Source organism: Rhinopithecus roxellana, chromosome 15 (assembly GCF_007565055.1).
Source record: "Rhinopithecus roxellana isolate Shanxi Qingling chromosome 15, ASM756505v1, whole genome shotgun sequence".
Classification (NCBI taxonomy): domain Eukaryota; kingdom Metazoa; phylum Chordata; class Mammalia; order Primates; family Cercopithecidae; genus Rhinopithecus; species Rhinopithecus roxellana.
This window is the reverse complement of record NC_044563.1, coordinates 81,906,290-81,926,841: the sequence shown is the minus strand read 5'-3', so window position 1 is coordinate 81,926,841 and position 20,552 is coordinate 81,906,290. Positions and strand designations below refer to the sequence as shown.

General features: G+C 41.8%; 1 protein-coding gene across 2 annotated transcripts in view; it reads right to left on the bottom strand.

The window, feature by feature from the left end:
* Positions 1 to 5,615: 5,615 nt before the first annotated feature.
* The window catches only part of SORL1 (sortilin related receptor 1), a 184,896-nt gene continuing 169,959 nt past the window's right edge, over positions 5,616 to 20,552 (bottom strand). The window contains exons 42-48 of one of the 2 annotated variants that reach the window (XM_010356463.2): positions 20,416 to 20,535; positions 19,406 to 19,570; positions 18,048 to 18,222; positions 17,030 to 17,136; positions 14,030 to 14,222; positions 11,561 to 11,773; positions 5,616 to 9,811 (exon numbers count right to left, since the gene is read on the bottom strand). In XM_010356463.2, the coding sequence (XP_010354765.1) occupies positions 9,744 to 9,811; positions 11,561 to 11,773; positions 14,030 to 14,222; positions 17,030 to 17,136; positions 18,048 to 18,222; positions 19,406 to 19,570; positions 20,416 to 20,535 (1,041 nt within the window). In that variant the 3' untranslated portion in view covers positions 5,616 to 9,743. The remainder of the gene's footprint in view (positions 9,812 to 11,560; positions 11,774 to 14,029; positions 14,223 to 17,029; positions 17,137 to 18,047; positions 18,223 to 19,405; positions 19,571 to 20,415; positions 20,536 to 20,552) is intronic. The other variant, XM_030917509.1, reaches the window with a different exon arrangement.

Below are 20,552 nucleotides of genomic sequence, written 5' to 3'. Positions count from 1 at the left end.
TCTTTTATCAAATCATTTATACTACCTACATAAGACCCAAAATGGCCTCTCGACCCTGAGGTTTCATTATTTGTTGCTCTGGAGAGCAGGAATCATGCCTGTCTTATTCCACATTATATTTCCAGGACAAAGATAGGACTGGATACAGAGGAAGTAGTCAATAAGTATTTCCTGAGTAAATGTTGGTATTGGATCTATGCATGCAGTGCCCTAATTGACCAGGGAGCTTTGAATCTTGCCAAGTAGACCTTGAGACCTCACTTTACTCTTTAATTTCTCCAGAAACTACTAAATCCTCAGGACTCTCTCTTTCCCCTACTTGAATTTGATACTGTATCCTGGAGACTGCAGACATATAAGATCCCAGCAGAAGGCTCAGCATCTATTCACATAGAATCCAAATTTTACATCCTCTAGCTCTGGCATAATAATCTCTATAATATTGGTGTGCTGCAATTTAATACGAAGGAAAACCATCTTGCCATGTAACACATTCCCATTCTGAGTTGAAATGAAGAAAGTATTCACCATCCAACGCTAAATACCTCCAAAGCTCCTTTCATCTCTTTCTCTTCCTCCCTCCCCATCACAGAAACCTGCAAACCAGTCCCACCACTGAGCCTTTAGCAGACTGTAGACCATCCACTACTTCTCCCCAGAGTCGACACCTCCTTGTTGGCAAGTCAGGTTCCTTTTGTCCTAAACACGCTTAATGTGACAAATATGTTTGCGACCCATCGTCTGTTTACGTGCCTATGTTGTGCTGTTTCATGTCTACTTCTGTTCTCTACTTTCACTGATGGGATGTATTGATAGCTGTTCTCCCAATCTTGTGAGCAGCAAAACACTGAACAGTAAAAACCTGGTGAGCCAGAGGTAACGAGGTGACTGGAATGAATCCTCCTGGGAACTCCCTTAGTGGAAGATGACTCAAAGCACTTGACCGTAATGATAAGAGAAGGAGACACACAGCTGGTGGTGCAGCAACAACCCTCGGTTCCACTGGTCTTCCGAGTAAGCCTGTATTAAAACTGCTCCTAGGTACAAAGGGGGAAGAAGATCCTGCTCGGCTTCTATCTGAATTCAGATTTGTCTTTGTAGTTGGAACTAAGGCCTAAGAGAAGTGACAGAGGTCTGGCACACTCCCACACATGGACTTAGTCATTGTCACAGCAGAACTGTCACAGATGCCGTCACTCATACAGAACAAAGCGATAAAGTGACACATACCAAATGTTAACAGCCATCATCTCTGGGATTACCTGGAAATCTTCCTTCTGGCTGCTTTCAGTTTCCAAAAATGTCTACAATGGATACAAATTCCTTCTATAATCCACCCCCTAACAGAACATTACTGTATTTAAAAAGGTAAACTGGCTGGTTAAAATAAATTCCTAATGTATACATCCAAAACTGTGCTCTCAAAAGGGTTGTTTGGAGGATTGTGCAGTGAAGTAACTGAAAGCACTCTGGAGCCAGGTTACCTGGCTTCATATCTCAGCTCTGACACTTAGAAGCTGTTGTGACCTTGGAGAAATTTCTTAACCTTTCCGTGCTTCCATTTCTTTATGAGAATAATAATACCTTCCTTAAAGGGCTGTTGTGAAGATTAAATGAGTTAACATATAAGAAGCCCTCAGAACAGTGTCTGGCAAGCAGCGATTACTTACTACTTATTACAAAATACTATTACTTATTGCTACAGTGCTGCCCTTGCTCAAGATATTTTTGGACCACCTTTTCGGAACCTAGTCATTAGTCTTAAATGCATTCTCTTGAATCACCTCAATAAGAACAAAACTTCTCCTTTGAAAATGTGCTAATTCTTAGGAGCAGTCAAGCAGTTTGGGGTCCAAAATAAGGTGTATTTATGAAACCAACAGGTTGTTCTTTTGTTGGTCATCTGCTGTCTGTGAAGAATTCCATCAAACATAGCTGCAAATACACACACCAGACAGTAGTTCAGCACCATCTAGGGCTTGATCAATCCCTGGGTAACTAATAAGTTCTGCCTCTGCTAGAGAGAGGCTGAAAAACAAGTTTTAATTATGAAACCTCTTTGATAGATCCTGAAGGCTTTACAGATTGGCATGTAACCAAAGGGCAAATTTCATAAAAGGCTGATTTACATTTAAATCCTCGTCTTTTTTCTTCCTCAAAGTTTGCTGATGCTGAGTTTTAAGTATGAAATGTCATTGTTTTCATACAAATATTCCCAAACATTACCAATTGTCATTTTGGCATTAAATAGGGTTGCCACATTACAATTGTAACATTAGCATTTTAAAAAGCATAACATCATTGTTCTGTAAATTGTTGCGGGCTCAAATTACCCTCCACATGATCTCTTAAAATTAATGGGCCACAAGCATCAAAGCCAGTTCGGGCTGGATGAAAAGAATGGGAGCCACCTCCTTTTGCTGGGATTTTTGATGGTCTCATGCTAGCCCAATTATCACCCTAATAGAACATGTGATGATGTACCTCACTGCAGAAGTAAGTAAAGGTGAATAAAATTTTGGTTAGTTCCTACCTAACCAAAGATGCAGAGAATTTTGATAAAATGTAACTGGGTTGCTGCAAAGCAAAAGAATCCTCCATGTTCCTAATTATTTAACTCTTTGCAAAAACGTTTTCCAATAAAAAAGGCTTCATTGATCTACCATCCATAGGTAATACTGTGTTCCACATAAATGGTTGTGCAAAGAAATCTAAGTATACTTCTTTATGTCTCCAAACATTGTTTTTAATCTTTCTAGTGGGAATCCTTTAAATATCACTATTGCAGATCACTTAATGTTATACTGACAGGGCTAAACAGCATGACAACTAAGAGCAGGAGTTTAAGGATGCGATAAATCTAGATTATTTTGACCCTTCCACTTTAATACATGTGAGACCTTGGAGAAGTTACTCTTCTTTTAAAACAACATCTTGTTTCTTTTAAAGGAAAGATTAATACCTAAATTAGAGAAGCACTTTTAGAATTAACATATTAAATATATTTATATATTTTATATATATTTATATAATATATATAAATATATTTATATATAATGTATAAATATATGTATTAATGATAAGAGAAGGAGACACACAGCTGGTGGTGCAGCAACAACCCCTGGTTCCACTGGTCTTCCGAGTAAGCCTGTATTAAAACTGCTCCTAGGTACAAAGGGGGAAGAAGATCCTGCTCAGCTTCTATCTGAATTCAGATTTGTCTTTGTGGTTGGAACTAAGACCTAAGAGAAGTGACAGAGGTCTGGCACACTCCCACACATGGACTTAGTCATTGTCACAGCAGAACTGTCACAGATGCCGTCACTTATACAGAACAAAGTGATAAAGGGATAAACATATACACATATAGTTATATATGCATATATGCATATATTATATTATCTATAAATTATATATTATATATAAAATATAATTTATATATTATATATATTATATATTAATATAGTATATATCATATATAATATAAACATATATAAATTATATATCATATATCATGTTATATATATGATATAAACATATATAATATATAAATATATGTATATATACACCTATTTTAATTCTAAAAGTGCTTCTGTGATTTAGGTATTAATCTTTAAAAGAAAAAAGATGTTGCTTTTATATACATAACAAGATATATAAACTTTAAAAGAAAAAAGATGTTTTTTATATATACATATATTATATAAATAGATTTAATATTTTAATTCTAAAAGTGCTTCTGTGATTTAGGTATTAATCTTTAAAAGAAAAAAGATGTTTTTATATATAACAAGATATATAAACTTTCCTATAAAATATATTGTTTTATATATATATATATACACACACACACATATATATAGAGAGAGAGAGTTTAGCATAGTCACTAGCAAAGAATAGGGGTTCAATGGAAGGGAATGATAATTATTCTAATTGGATGGGCTACTTACTGTGTAGGACTCTGGTTTTATGCTAAATATTCCCAATAAGTATATTTGCTGGAGTTCCTTTATCTCTCACATAGGTTTTCCAGCAGTCTAACTCTAACTCGTGGCTTCTCTTCTATTGTACTCGGAGTAGCTGCCTTTAGCAGCCTCAACCCATGTTCAATTTGCTGTGGGCTGGGGAACCCAATAATCACAGCTGACGGATGTACTCAGAATGTGGCTCTCAGCCAGGAAGATTCGATTCAAACTCAGTTCAAATGCATTCATTTTGCTATAGAATGTTTTCATGAGTGGGGGAGCTTACTTAACAACAGGACATGTAGAGATGAGTCACAGTGACTGATGTGGGCAGTGCCCAAGCCCTGTCCAGGGGAACCACAGTGCATGGACTTGAAGTATTAGATCCCATCGGCAAGATCTTTTTAAATAGAAATGGATACAGGGTGTTGCAATCTGACGGTTTCAAATACTAAGTTTATATGGAGTAGATGGTTCCCGTTGCAGAGTGTCAAGCTTTTGTCCATTCATTATTTATTGGGCAACCACTGTGCTAACCCAGATTCCTCCTACTTTTAAAATTATTTGCCCCTGCTCTCCAAGCAAGCTTCTGGTGGTGACTGGCTCCTGGGATAGATCTCCCTACAGGGAGAGAATGCACTGGTCATGTGGACACTGTAAGGGACAGGACACTTTCCCAGGGTGAATTAACAAATGGACATTATGACGTTGCAATATCAGCATCCTGAGTTTGGTTAAGGTGTGTTTGGCCATGAGAGATGAATTCACTACCATGTATTGACAAAAATTATCTAAGCCTGAAAACCTAAGGGTGAGGCCATGACCAAGGAGACTCACCCAGGTGGTAGGTCTCCCCTTGGGATTTCGCTTGGTGCAATATGTTGGACTAACGCGTTCTTTGTGACACTGAATGGTGACGTGAGGCGCTGCGGCACCGTGATTCAGAAAAGGATCTGGAATCAGAAACACCAGTGATGGAAGGCTGGTTTTGCCTTTTATGCTCTGGTTTCTCCTAAATTACTTCACTTTTCTATGCCTCCTTTACTTCATTCACAAAACCGGATGCTAATACTTCAGGGTTTGGCTGTGGCTCATTGTCTAAACAAAAGCAGCATACCAGAAGACCTGTTAAATTCTTAAAAACCTGCCTCCCTCCCCCACCCAGTTCCACAGCCTCCAATCCTCACTTACAGGTCCACTGGCCATTCAGCTGCTCATAAGAGGTACAGGCAGCCCTCCTCACAGGACTGTCTATGGAGACCCGTGGAAGTGCTCTTAGACACACAGCTCATCTATACTGCTGCGTTCCTTCTCTTAGATTTGAAAATTGCCTTCTTAGCAAACTGTAGCAAATGTAGCTACAGATTTAAGGGAGCTACTTTAGTCATTGACCCTACGGAATAATTCTGTTTACTTCAAAACAGCCACCACATCTCCCCCCTCCTCAGCCAACACAAAGGCATCGTGTTCTTCAAGGATCCACCATCTGAGACCAGCTTGTTAATAACAAAATTATTCCAGGGCTTAGTGTTCTCTCATCTATGAAATAAACATCGCTTTAAAACAGACCAGTCAAATGGGGTTTGGAGACTGCATTAGCCATCTTTATTGCACTCTAAAGAACAACTCAAGACACGCAGAGACGGTGGATTTTCAAATAGGTGTTTTCTTGACCCAGTTAAATTTTTATTCAGTGAAAAAAGTTGACATTGAGACAAAAATTATCTTAAAATTGTGCAACAATATAGTAAAACCTTCAGCAGATTTCAGTGACTTGGAAACTTATCGAGGCAATTGAAATGATAAATACCTAATTTCACTTTGGAGAGAAACAAGTATACAGTGTTTCACTTTAAATAAGAGTAGAATAGGCCTTTATTTTGCCACAAATACTTTTGATTTTGCCTAAAGTTTCTAATAGTTCATAACAAGTCTTTAAATGAGAAGTGACATAGAATATTTGAGGATAATGTTCCACTCCAGCATTCATGCTTATTCCATTTGAGCTATGACACATGAAACTAATAACATTCTTGGGTTATTACTTGGCTGTGATGATTTAATTCATAATATGGCTGCTCAAAATTAGTGGGCAGAAACATATATACAACCCATCCTCCCTCAACCCATTTTCGGTGCTGGTACTCCATCTGAAAACACACTTACTGTCCATGTACCCAACAGCACATATCTCTTGCTATCTATTCCATATCTCAGTCTTGCATAGAAGGTAGTCTATATAAACTTAATGCACTGGCTTTTATTACACAAAAATTGTACCTGAAAGGCAGCACACACTCCAGTTAAGAAAAATAACATGACAGGAATGTCAAGATACAATCCCAACACAAGATTCTGCACAGAGTTTGAGAGTCAATTCCGAAAATCAATATGGGGTGATATTCAGTTTGGTTATGTCTCTGGATACCTTCTCTAAGGGACCCCTCCAACTGTCTGCAGAAGGAAGAAAATTTTCAGGAATTCACCATGACTCCCTTCATGGAGAAGGAACTGACCAAACCTGACAGGATGGTGTTTCTGCCCTAAGGAAGTGTACTGGAAATATAATCTTACTAGATGCAGGGACCACTGGGTAAGCATCTGAAGGCAGGATTCGCCAAGGAGGAGTGGGTGCTCATCTGTAAGGGGCTCACCGTACTACTGCTCTCCCAAGCCTCCCCTGAAAATGGCCAGTTTTGAGAAGGGTTACATTCCCTAAATTTTTGCTGAGTATAGCCAAACATGATGGGCAGAGAGAACAGGCAGCTGTGTGTCCCCTGTCCGTCCTACCCAAATATCCCTGGTGATGCTACCAAAGACAGAACCCCAGGAATTACTTGTTCAAAAGTCAAAGTTTCAGCCAGTTACCCGGAATAATAACTATGTACCCAGCTTGTCAAGGTAGCCAGTCGCTCCTGGAGCTTCTCACCTGTCTGGAACTAGGACTGCACAGACATGGCCTTTTCCTGGAATATCCTCTGTAGAACTTCACTCTCTGACATTTTATCCATGTGGACTCATATCTCATAAAGCTCAAGGGGCATTCAATACACCCAGGAGTAAAATCGGCTTCCAGAGAAAACTCATAAGCAAACCCCCTGCCCACCAAATTTTAGAGGCCCATCGTGGTCCACATGGATGCAGGCATCTGACATTCTAATGTACACCGCGAGAGAATAAAACCTCTTTCCTGCACGGTGTGAACTTCTGAGGTGGCATCTCCAACAAGGTACAAAAGCCCCTTCTTCACAAGGAAGCAGGGACTCCAACTGGTCACAATGAAGACAGTTATCTGGTTGCCTTCAAAGGCTGCCCGTAATACGAGGCATTTTTTTCATTTCCTATTGGCACTCCAACCTCTGGATTCTTTCAGACAGCATATATACATGAAATCCCCACAAAGCTACGCAGAGGGAAACAGGAGTGTGTGCTTCAAAGGTTCATAAAAATATACAATTTACATATAGCTGCATCTATCTAGCTTAGTCTTCAGGAACTTAGCTCTTCTGTTTATATAAAATACTCTAGCCCTAAAAAGCTGCTTTTTCTCAAACAGCACAGTGGCATTTTCCAAGGAGAGGGGTGATGGCCAGTCTACAGTACTGTGCACTAAGCATTGGGAGGCACTGGTAGCTAGAACTGGATGCTCGAAAATATCTCAAGCTGCCAACTGGAGACATATGCTCTGTAAAAAGGCTTGCCTATGGAACAACTGAAAATAACATCGCAGAGCCTTTTACATCAGCTTTTACAAATGCCACCAAAAAGTTGGCAGAAAAAGAAAAGAAAATACACTTCCTAATGGTTCAATTAAATGACTTACCTCCCACCAGGTTGTTAATGATTCAACTACTTAAAGAGCTTATTAAAGGGGAGGTGGTAGGGCTCAGAGTTTTGAACAAATCTCTATAGTAAGACATGATAAAGGCAAAAAAATTCCAGTCTTTAAAAAAAAAAACTTAAAAAAGGAGAGTGACAGGAAAGAAGAGAAAATACACTAGAAGGCGGCTTATCATTACCACCAGTTGTTAAAATGAAATACAGCCCTACCCGTATGGCAAATTAAAGGTCAACAGCTTAAAATACTCATCTCAGTATATTTATAAATAAAAATTTTAAAAACTAAAAAATTTAATTGGCTCTTTGTTTTCTAAACAATCCCTAAGTAGAATAAAACTATATTATCACCCAAGAATGATACTTTTGGTTAAAAGAAACTAAACACTTGTGAGAAGGTGATGCATCGCACCTAAGCGGGGATGGGGTTTTACAAAGCTTGCATATCAAGGACATATATTCAGAGACATGACTTTGGACTATTCCCAGACCTCACTGCTTCTTAGCTGAAAGGAAATTCTTCAGTGAGAATCATACAGTACAAGTCACAACGATGCTAGACATTGGTACCTACAAGGCTAAGCCTAAAGGGTTGGCATCAGCCCATGATGGCTTCTACATAATTATCAAGTGGCCATGGTTTGAATACAGGGGTGGCATTTTAAAGGCATAAGAAAAAAAAAGCACAGCTTGTTTTACAGAGAGAATAAACGAACACACTCTAGTGCTCCTGCTGTTGTTAACTGGATTGAGGAGTCTCAACGTTTTAGATCTTCTCTATTTCTATGAGAGTGTACAGCACTGTCTCTTTAGATTGGGTGGGGGCATGGGTGAGGGAGATGGAAGAAAAGAAAAAAAAAAAAAAAGAGAGCGAGAAGGCACTGACCCAATTCAAAATGACTGCATACATCAGTATGGATTTTTAAGGACAATAAGTGGCCATCTCAACCCAAATACATAATTTTACATTTGAGATCCTTCAGTAGTAAGTAAAAACAAAAAATGGAAAATGGAAAAATTATGTACTCTATTGGCCAGTGTATGGATCATGGCACAGATCTAGAACTCTCTCCTACAACAAGGGTAAGTTTTTGCAATGACAATGAAACCAGTGTGTAATAAAGCAGTGTTATCATTTTGTAGCTCTCAAAGCTACATCTTGTACAGAGGCACATACAGTAAAATTCCATCAATTAATATAAGAGAGGAAGCTGTGGGCTTGCAGGGCTTCCCAAGCTGCAGCTCTGTTTAACTGAACTCCGGCAATGACTCAGTGCTCTCTCCTGCCAAAGACCATTATGTGACACACAAGTGAATCAAAATGGATTACTTCCAGAATGGCAACAAAAAATGCTTCTGTTCCCACCTCCAACCCTATGGGTAAGGGGCTCATAACACATGTGGTATCTAATGACCACTAAAGCCTGGCCTTACACAGAGTCCCAATAAATTAACAAAATAACATAAAGAAACCTTCCCGCATAACACACCCACACACTTTCCTGTAAACTATATCCAAACAAAATGGAATATCTGCGCACACTTTCAAGGAGAAGGGGTTCCACCCATCACTCTCTCGAGGTTTTTATTAAATACATTTCTGTGTCTTAGAAAAATAAAAAGATTGGCCAATTTACTGAACCAAAATTATCTCACAGACTTAAAAGCATGCCCAGCAAGCACAGCCCTGTAAGACTACATTAATGTCAAATCAAAGCAATTTGGTTACTCAGATCAACCTGGTTTGAAGTTCACAGTTGACTACTACAACGTTTATTCATTCCTTTCTTTCCTTTTTTTTTTTGTTTTTTTGTTTTTCTGTTTTTGGCCCATATAAAAATAACATATTGCAACTCAAAGTGCATCTTTTAAAATAAACCATCAACTATCTTTATCAAATAAAATATTTACACCATTTGGTTTCTAGTGAGGAAAGCTCTTTCAGGCTATCACCATGGGGACGTCATCTGAAAATCCAGTTATCATAGGAGCATCTTCATCATCTTCCCCTAGAGACAAAACAGTCAGGCCTTGATGAGTTCCAACACACTTTAACCTGACCCCACATCCCACCACTTTACCCACCCCTCAACCCTACCACAACCCGCTAGCTGAGAAGGTCAACGCCACAGCCAGGCAGACACCATAATCAGTTCTGAAACCCAGCCCAGCTTCCCACGGTCCCTCCTGGCCACCTTCTACCCATCGACGGATCCTCACACTGATTTTAATGGTCATTTGAACTTAGCCAAATTAGGAAAACGAAGTTTCTCAGGAGAAGAATCTTATTACCTACTCAAAAGCTAAGTGGGTGGTTTGGGTTCCCCAGTTTGAGTTATCCATACCCTACACTAGCACAGTGAACTGCAGTGTCTGCTTTCTCTTCTGAACCCAAACTGCTCGGGAAAAAGGATCTTAGAGGGGTTTAAGCATTTTGAGGACAGCTTCCCAGACTAATGCCTATCCCCTTGTGACCCCTGGTATAATCCTGTGCAACCAAGTGTCGACCGACACTCAGGGATTATCGCAGGGCACCGTGACAGGTCGACTCCTTTTGCCTCCAACAGCAGAAGCAAAGAAGCCACCCCATTTTACGCAAAGCAGTCCAGGTGCCGGCTTGTTAAGCAAGAGAGGAAACTGACAAGGAAAGGGAACAGAGCTAATATACGACCAGTGAAGGGGAATATACAAATGTCTTTATACACATAGATAAACAATTATAACTAGTTTACAGAAAAAAATAAACTTGTACATTCACAGTCATTAGTCTAAGTTTGGGGAAGCCTTGTAACACACCCACTTTATTATATTACTATCTTACTATCTCTGTTAGCATTTAGGGTTTTCATGGTGCAAAGATTTCAAAACGGGAAATTTCTTACTTTTTCCCTTGCTATGTGTTAAGAGAGGGGTCCCCAATGCCCGGGTCAAGGACCACCGGTACCAGTACCTGGCCTGTTAGGAACGGGGCCACAGAGCAGGGGGCAAGCAGCGAGCCAGTGAGCATTACAGCCTGAGCCTCACCTTGCCTCCTGTCAGATCAGGGCGGCATTCGAGTCTCACAGGAGCACAAACCCTATTGTGAACTGAGCATGCAAGGGATCCAGGCTGAGCGCTCCTTATGAGAATCTAATGCCTGTTGATCTGAGGTGGAACAGTCTCATCCTGAAATCATGCCCCAACCCTCCCCACTCCACCGCTGGTCCAGTGAAAAAAATTCTCTTCCACAAAACTGGTCCCTGGTACAAAAACTGTTGGGGACCACTGTGTTAAGGTACCTAAAAGAATGGCTGGTGAGGTTACACCAGCAACCAGAAAGAGAAACAGCAAGATGGAAAGGGCCTCCTTTGATAGAAGCTGATCGGGAAAGCATTATTTTTTATCTCGAGATAGGATCTTCAGAGACGTCAGACCTCCAGGTCAGTGAAGGATGAGACAGGGTCAGATCTCTTGAGGATTTTCTGATACTTTGGGAGTCTCAACGCCTGGGGCCTATCTATCCTTCCTGTTTGAGGCACGCTCCCTGTTTCAGGCCAGAACTACACAATCAAAGAGAATACAACATTTTAATTAACTTAAAAGGTAAAAAGTAAGGGCTCTGAATGGTTTAACCAAAAGCCACGGAATCAAATCACTGGCTGATGAAGAGCTCCTCTAGTGTCAAAAGAGGAGCTGAGGGTGGGTGTTTCCTCTTCAAGTCATTGGCTGTGTGCGGGCCAGCCCTGGGAGGAAGACCCGACTTTCCCTGCCCCACTTACCCAGGTCATCCCCAGAGGAGAAGATTGCGGACCCCAGCCTGGAGCTGTAGTGGCTGTTGGCGAAGGCGGTGAAGCTGCTCTGCAGCCTCCGGTGCTTCGTGTACAGGATGGCAAACCCCACCCCCAGGCTCAGCAGTATCAGGAATAAGATGGGCACCACCACAGCAGCAACATCCGTAGATCTGGCAGCCTGCATGGCGGAAGCATCTGCACCTGCCAAGGCAAAGTTCCCACCAATAAGCCCACCTGAGGGCAGGAGAACAGACCAGATGACTCCTCAAGGCCCCACCCACCAAAAAAAGCTGGGCGATCGCCACAGCTGCACAAACTGCCTGTCTGGTATGAGACATTTCTGCATGTGCGTGATGCCTGATTGCCTCCTGACTACTTGCTATGGGCTGATAGACCAAGGGCCTTGTGCATGCAAATACGGTAATTACATTAGACTCCTAATCACTGCCTTGTTGGTTATTTAGATAATCTCTTGGAAGGGAGACCTTTGTTGGGGTATCAACATTGATTTCATTAGCATTATTACTTAAGACCACTTGCTTGCCTTACATAAGAGGATGTGAAATCAGACCACTAATTAACGAGATTGCAATTATTTCCCCCTACTTGGCACCAAAGTCACTCTGAACTGCAATTACCTGAAGCTCCATTAAGTGATACAAACGAGATTCCTATCCCACAATACAGACTTAACAGCTCATGAAGTTTTACGAGGTTTTTCACTTAAGTAAAAAAGAGAGTGGGGGAGAAAAACAACTTTCCATATACATTTAACATTTTTTAAAGCTCTTTGCAAAGCCGTTTTGCCATTTATAACCTAACACAGATGGCCCCTTCCTATTGACTTAAACAAACTGGCTCTGTGATGAGTCACTAATAGATTTGTACCACCAGGGCTCTAGGGCAAAGCCATGCCCCACCTTCTACCCTGCTGGGGTAGGGGCCAGTCCCCTTGAAAGCAGTAGACTTTTCATGTTAAAAATCCCAGGGAATGTCTGAACTTGAAAATGAAACCTAGGAATCAGCGTTTGGCAAAGGAAACAGAGTGGACTTCCCTCAGGCTAGGTCTCCATGAGGAGCCTCAACAGGCTTGGGGTTGCTCCCTGGTATCGGGAGAAGTGGCACAGGCCAGGTCTCTGCTTCATGTAGAAAGCTCTGTCGCCACCCAGGCATTCACCCTCACAGGGTATTCATCAAGATGGGCCAGAGAACAACCATTTCTTGCAAGCCTAATCTAACAATTCAATATTCATGTCTGTATTTAAATTTCTTTCATTATTTCCGTGACAGAAAAAAACTCTAGCAACATCTTATTTAATATGTTCCAACCTATTCCAACTGTGCTGTGGTTAATGAAGGGGGTGTGCTGGGCCGGAGCAGTGAAGAGGAAGTCGGCACAATGGAGGCTCCAGGAACGAGTGCCCTCCCTCCCCCACCCCACTTCCAAGGGGAAGGTGAACATGAAGGGGCAAGATGTCAGTCAAGAGCCCTCTGCCTGACAACCTTGGTTCCATAAAGGTGGCCAGGAGGGGTCTGCAAAGGAATTTTTCCCAAAGCATATTTCACAGGTTGCCAATTAGTTTTGCCTAAAAATGGGGCTCTATCGAGGAAATACTAGGTCAACAAGAGTTTTGCTGGGTTTTGTAGGACCTTCTCAGAACCTCTAATATGTTGTGATTCTCCCAAGGGAAGTGGCAGGCAGTGTTTCCCTCTCTTAGTGGGGGGTGCCAAGGATAAATATTGCACGAGATCTCACCCTGAGAAACACTATGAGACGGAACATTTAACAACTCTAACACAAGATTTTGGCTTGAGCACTGGTTAGTTCTTGGCTGAGAGTAAATGGAACTAAAAAAGACCAGTGGCAAAACATTTGTTGAAATCCTGGCCAAGCTACTCTAATGTAAGCAGACTTTCTGTATGAACGGAAGGGTCTTCTTTCCCACCACTAGCATGGCCCAGCATAAGACATCAGACAGAGATCCCAGGGCAAATTCCAGGCCTAAGCTTATGCTGAGAACTAAGATGAAGCCGGGGCGGGGCGGGGGTGCGCACTGTTACATGATTTTACATGTAAAATCCATGACAAAGAGATGATCTACTGGCTTGGGGACCCACAGAGTATATTAGCATGGTGGAGGCTCTGAGAAGTCCCACAAAAAACAAACGAAACTCTTGTGAACCTAGTATTTCTCTTTTTAAACAAAGCCTTGCCTTTCTTGCACTTTCTGTTCAGAATCCAGTCCCCCCTGTAATCTCAGCTTCTTGTACCATGTCCAGCTCAGGAAGTATTTGTTAAATACATCACTACCTGATTAAACTGATATATAAATGATTTTCTTTTAAGCTGAGAATATCTTCAAGGTGTTTTAGAAAGACACGTGGTCATGAAATCATACAACATTCTTGCTATTTCCCCAGAACTGCAGGCAGAAACGGGCAGCAATCGCAACTCACCAGAACCCAGCTCATCGTACAGCAGGATGGCAGGCTCCCCACAGATCTGACTGCCAAAAAGGCATCTTGCTTGGACAGTGAATGTGTAATTGTGACCCATCTTCAGGTTGGAAATTTTAAAGAAATTGTCAGTAGTATTCCCAAGGTAAGCTGTGATATTCATGGCACTATCATACATGTGTATCTCATAGCCCTGAAAACAAACACAGGAGATTGCTCAGGAAGTCGAATATGGAAACTGACAGCCTAGTCGATTACTGGTTCCAGCTTTATGTGAGCTCCTCACTGCAGGCTGCTATAGATGCTAAAGTGCTCTGGGTTTCTCCTTGTTCTTTTTACATTACCACTGAGATACTGGATTCAGAAAATGAAAATTTGCTCATCTCCAACGTCTCAAATAACTGCCACCCCCCGCCCCCCACTTACAAGCTATACTGTGGAAATGAGAACTGTGGCCCTCAGGAAAGTCATTTTAACAAAGCCACACTCAGAGTTGTGCTCAGCAGTCTGCCTGTCTCAAGCAATATTAAATGCCACCAAGAATCTGAACAGGTTGCCGTAATGGGATTTGACTAATAATAAATCCAGGTCGCAGTGGACTCCAGCAATGGGATGAGAAAGGGGAACTTGCAATTAGAAAAGACAGGACATTTGTCCCCAGAACAATATGTAGGAATGACCTTGTCAGCTCACTTCCTGTCTCCTTGCTTTCTGGCTCCTCCTGAGCTGATCTCAGCTCCCCAACAACCTGGCCTTGAAATAAGATCAGGCCCCTGTTCACTGCAGGAGAGGATGAAATGTCTTCCTAGTTAGAGCCCTAGACTCTGGTGCTGGGAGAAGTCACCCTTGGGACAGCCCTGGCCCAGGATGCTAGCTGGGATGAGGGCTGACAACCTGACTTCTCTGCTGATCCCCAACTATTCCAGTGTCAAAGCTACTGACACTCTCCACCATCCCCTTGAAAAGACTCCATCCCTTATCTCTAGCCACATATTGGGCCCTCTTGCATCATCACAGTCTCTTGATCCCAACACCACTGACCTGTCTATTCTTGATGTGGTTTGGCTGTGTCCACACCCAAATCTCATCTTAAATTCTAGCTCCCACAATTCTCAGGTGTTGTGGGAGGGACCTGGTGAGAGATAATTGAATCATGGGTGTGGTTTCCCCTATACTGTTCTCATGGTCGTGAATAGTCTCACGAGATCTGATGGTCTGATAAGAAGTTTCCCCTTTCACTTGGCTCTCGTTCTCTGTGTCTGCCGTCATGTAAGATGTGGCTTTGCTCCTCTTGGCCTTCCACCATGATGGAGAGGCCGCTGCAGCCATGTGGTAATGTGAGTCAATTAAACCTCTTTCATTTATAAATTACCCAGGCTCGGGTATGTCTTTATTAGCACCGTGGAAACAGACTAATATAATTCTTTGAACTCCCTGTCAGGGAAGGGAAGAAGGACATGCTCTGCCTCTGCCACACCCTCCACTAGGAACGAAATACTAACCTAGAATCTCAACCTAAGAGCCGGGCTCCAGCCACCCAGGAAGGATCCCCTACTGGCGACTGGCTGCCGAACTGGGATTCCCAATACCTGCTTGGAATCTCATCCCCACATTCTTTTCTATAAGCTAGCAGTTATTACCTTCCACCTAATATATATTTGGTGTCGATTGTTTGTAAAATACATAAAGGTTATAAAGAAAATAATTTAGATCACACAACATCAACCACTCATACATTATTTAACCCATCCTCTTCTCTTTGGCATTTCAGCCATTTCCTCTTTCTTGCTGTCATAAATACTGTACATAAATTCTTCAGGCACACTGTTTCTTTAGAGTAAAATCCTACAACTCCCGGATCAATGGGTTTGAACACTTTTAACATTTTTGATAGATATTACCCAAGAGCCTTACTTAAGGTTGAACCAATTTATATTCGCAGAATGTTTACTTCCCTAACTATTATCCATACTGGTTATATTCTTCCCTGCAAATCTTTACCAATTTAACATGACAGGGCTACCTCTTTGTTATTTACATTACTGGTGAGGTTGAACTTTTCTCCTTTTGCTTACTGCTGCTGGAATTTTCTGCTTTGTTACATGTACCTTCTTCAAAATTAGAATATTTCCATTGTGAATTTACTTGAAAGCTTTCCTTATATTTAAGGATATTAGCCATTTAGATATCATAGTTGCAAGAGTTATGAGAACTCTCACAGAGTGTGTGGTGAGAATTTTCCAACTTTCATTTCACTTTGCTTTGGCATTGCATGGTGACTACTTAGAACCCATGGCTCTTTGCCTATGCTGCATCTCCAGGTAGCCATAGTTGATTCATCACACTCCTATTTAGCTAAGGCTTTGCTATCACTGGGGCCAACCCAGCTTTACTCAAGAATCTTACCCTTGGGTGGTAAATCTACTCCCAGGTCTCACTCCCCTTCCCCTGTCTTCTGCTGTGAATATCATATTGGCCTACCAATAGCAAAACCAAACAAAACCAAGGTGTTCTTCATAAGTCAGCATGGTATCTTCAAGTACCTCCTGCTCCCGGTAATTTCTCTGGGAAGAGAGTGCTGAGATGCCAGGCTGAGAATGCAGCTCAGCTCCTGGTACTGAAGCCACAGTCCCGGCCTCAGTGAGTGTGGAATAGGCGGGGCTCCTGGTTTGACACCCTGAGCCCCAGCCCAGCTGCAGCTTCTGCGGGAAGCACAGCATGGCCTCCAGCCCATTTCTCTTTCTTCAGAGGAAGACAAGTCAGGATTGAAAAGTGCTTAGTGCAGAGATTCTCATCTTTAATGGGCAATATAAACATTTCACTAATTAGCAATCCCATCGAAAATGGTCCTTTAATTCTCAAGTTCATGTCCATGTCCTATTCTTTTTCCTTCTTTTTTTTTTTTACACTATCTATGCCAGCAGGCTGTTAACGAGCTCATCTCTGAAACAGCGTTTCAATTAAATTTCCAAAGTCATTGAGAATGAGGGAGGAACTTACCCTACTTTCATTAAAATGTTTTTCCTTTAAACCCAGGCTTTTCCAAAACAGAAGAACATGGTCATTTTCTGTTATGATTTTTAAGGCATCAGGTGCTGATAATGAAACTGAAAATTAAAGATGAAATGGGATGCAGTTAGTGGATATACATTTGAAACTCCATTTTCTTGTCTGTCAAAGAGAGATTAAATAATGCTAGCCTTGGAGGGCTGGATTATGGAAAAAATAAAACATATAGACTGCTGAGTACAGAACCTAGCACGTGGTAGATATTCTTTAATTGGCATCTCTTTGTTATTGTTATAACATCTTTAGGCAAGAAATTTGGACAGTACTTAATTTAATAGCCCTTGTACCCAAGGGTGTACAAAAACAAATGGGATGGGTTAGAGGGGTGGTGAGGAAGGAATGGGATGGCATAAGGAGTTCTGTCTGAAAACAGGACACCGGAGTGGTGATGGCTCATGGCCCGGGCCCACTGCATGCCACTAGCATAAATGGGGCTGGGCCTCTATTACCCAATATCAAAACTCCCAATAATACCTGCTGTCTGAGCAACTGAGCTTACTACTAGCTTTCTGAATTGAGCCTGACTGCCTTAGATCCACTGCCCGGCTATGGGTCTCCTTCCATTTTGACATGTCAGACTGCCACAACGGACCACTGAGAACCTGTCATTCAGATCTTCAGCTACATAGTGGTAACTATTCGGTTTTATTTCCTCTCTTGGGCATCCCTCCCCTCTTTTCCTTTAGTAATATCAAAACAAGTGAGAGGAGTTAAAAAGGCTTAGAAAATATAGAAAACGATAGCCACTCCCCACCCACTGTGGCCTGGCCACCACGCCGCAGCCCAGACACTGGAGCCTCTGCACTGCGCTGCCCCTGCAGGGATACTGAAGGCAGCGTTTGCACTTCCTGTGAAACTCCTAATGAAAAGTCTATGTCTGGAGGTCTAGCGGCACAGCACTGTGGGCACTTGGCTGTGCGAGGAGACCTCTACACTCTCTCCTGCTTACCTGTGGTAATTTTGATGCTGGCATCTTTGCTCATGTTCCCCAGCTGGACAATGATGTGGTATTTCCCACCAGGTTCCAACTTGTTAAGGGTGTATTCCACAGTACTGTTACGAGATTTTACTTTGTAGCTCCTGTCAGTCTTTCTTATTAGATCTTTAACTGCAATTGCATACAACTAGGACCGAAAAAGAACATCTGAATGATAATCAGAAAGCTGACAGTTTTTACTCTTTGTAGTTCAATGGTGGACAATGCAGTATATTAATAGCTGTGACCCACAGCAACCATAGTTTGAGTCCCGAACTCTGACTCCATTCTTTGGAAAGCCTTTGGAGTGACCAGGTCCAATCTTAAAATAACTATTCACTCATAGAATCGCACATAGAGTTATCAATTAAATTTTTTTTAGCCCTCTAGGGAAGGCCACGTTTATCATGGCATCAGCAGGTAGGCTGGAATAAGCAAGCACATCCAAACTCAGTACTCAACTTCCATATCTCCACCACTGCAATAGTTCATGGATGTTGTTGGTGGAGAGAGAATGAACCAAAGTGTTCAATCCTGGCTCTAAAGGGCAAGGATCTACTTACTTTCTCCCAGGCTGCTTCTAGGTATATGGGGGCAAGGGAAAATAACAGGGCATATAGTAAGCACAGGAAATTCAATCATAACAAAGAAGTGGCGAGTTGAGAGGAGTCTTAGCAACCAAACATTTTAAACCAACCACTGCTGGATGAAGGGGAGTGGAGAGAGGGCAGAGGGCAGAGCAGCCCAGAGCAAGGAAAAAATGGGAGTTTTGTTTTGTTTTGTTTAGGATCAATGCTCCTTTTAAAGAGGGGTCAGAAACTTTTTGTAAGGGTCCACACACAGTAATACTGTAGGCGTTGAGGCCCAGAGAGTCTCCACCACAACAACTGTTGAGGCCCAGAGAGTCTCCACCACAACAACTCTGCTGATCATTGCACAAAAGTGGTGAGATATAATATATATATACAAATGGGCATGACTTGGTTCCAATAAAACTTTATTAAAAAAAAAAAATAGGCAAGGGGCTCTGTTTGGCCTGCAGACCTTTGTTTGCTAATCCCTGTGTGAGAGGCTCAGGGAAGGAAATGTGAGCAGCAGAGAAGAAAGAGGGACAATCCAAAATGGTAGCTGGGAATAATGGAGAAGTGCCAGTTAAGAAGAGGTCCCTATACAGACCCCATCTTTGTCCAGACAGAAATGGGAGAGACCTTCTGCTGAGCGCCAGAAACCAGGCCTGTGTTTCTTGCCCCATTAGAGGACCCCCTTCCATCCCACCCCACCCTAACCATGCCAAGAATAAACACAGAGGCCTGGAAGCCCGGCCCACTCACCAAGTCCTGGTCAGGAGAGTCATATGGTGATTCCCATTTGACGACCACGGAGGTTTTGCCCGTATGAACCACATGCAGGTGACGGGGCGGAAGCCGGCTGTCCGGAATCATCTTCACTACAACATAGTCAGACGATGGCCCCTGGTAGGGTACCACCACCCGGACCTAAAGCCCAAGCACACACATAGGAAAAAAATATATCATGGCCTTATGCAATCTTTATTAAAGTATTTTTTCAACAAAATAATGACAACAATTAACATTCAGTTAGTAAAAAACAACATAAAATATAAAGTAATTTCCCACCTACCCCAGATCATTTTCCAAGGGGCACCACTGGTAAGAGTCTTTGTGCTTCCTTCCAGAAATGCCCTATGCATATATAAGCACGGATATGTACATACATGTATCCTTACACATATATGCATGTGTATATGTAGCCTATCTTCCTCAAATATTTTTTATACAACTGAGAAAATGGCACATATATTATGCTCGTGGCTTCTTTCACATAATAAGATAGCTTAGAGACTTTTCCATATCAGTACATTTAGAGTTGTCATATTTCTTATGAATGGCTGCCCTGTACTCCATTGCATGAATAAATCACAATATGTTTAACCAGTCCTCTCATCATAGACATTTAGGTTGCGTCACATCTTTTACTATCATAAGTAATAATAACGTACCAAGTATCTTTCTCCATATATCTCGGCACACACATAAAAGTATGTAGGCTAAATTCCTAGAAGTGGAACTTGATACAAATTTTTGATTTATCTATACTTGTGATCATCTGTCAAGTTATCAATCTGCCGTAACGGAGTGGCGCCATTCATTCTGTATTTCAAGCAAGAACCTGATGATGCTTATGAAGAAGAGGAAGTTGCCTCTCGTCACACACATCGATCCTAGAGTCCAGGTATGCGAGCTCCCCAGGTCCTGGGTTGAGCCCAGAGCCCAGGACTTAAGACATCCCTTAAAAAACTGAAATGGTACAAGAAACTTACCAGAAACAAATACTGCTCATCCTCACTAACAATGACCGTCTTATTGTGGAGTGAAGTAGTCAAGCTCTTTGGGTTGCGATAGAGGTCAAGAAAGGACGTGGCATAGAAAATACCATAAACCTGGTAAAAGCAGAGAA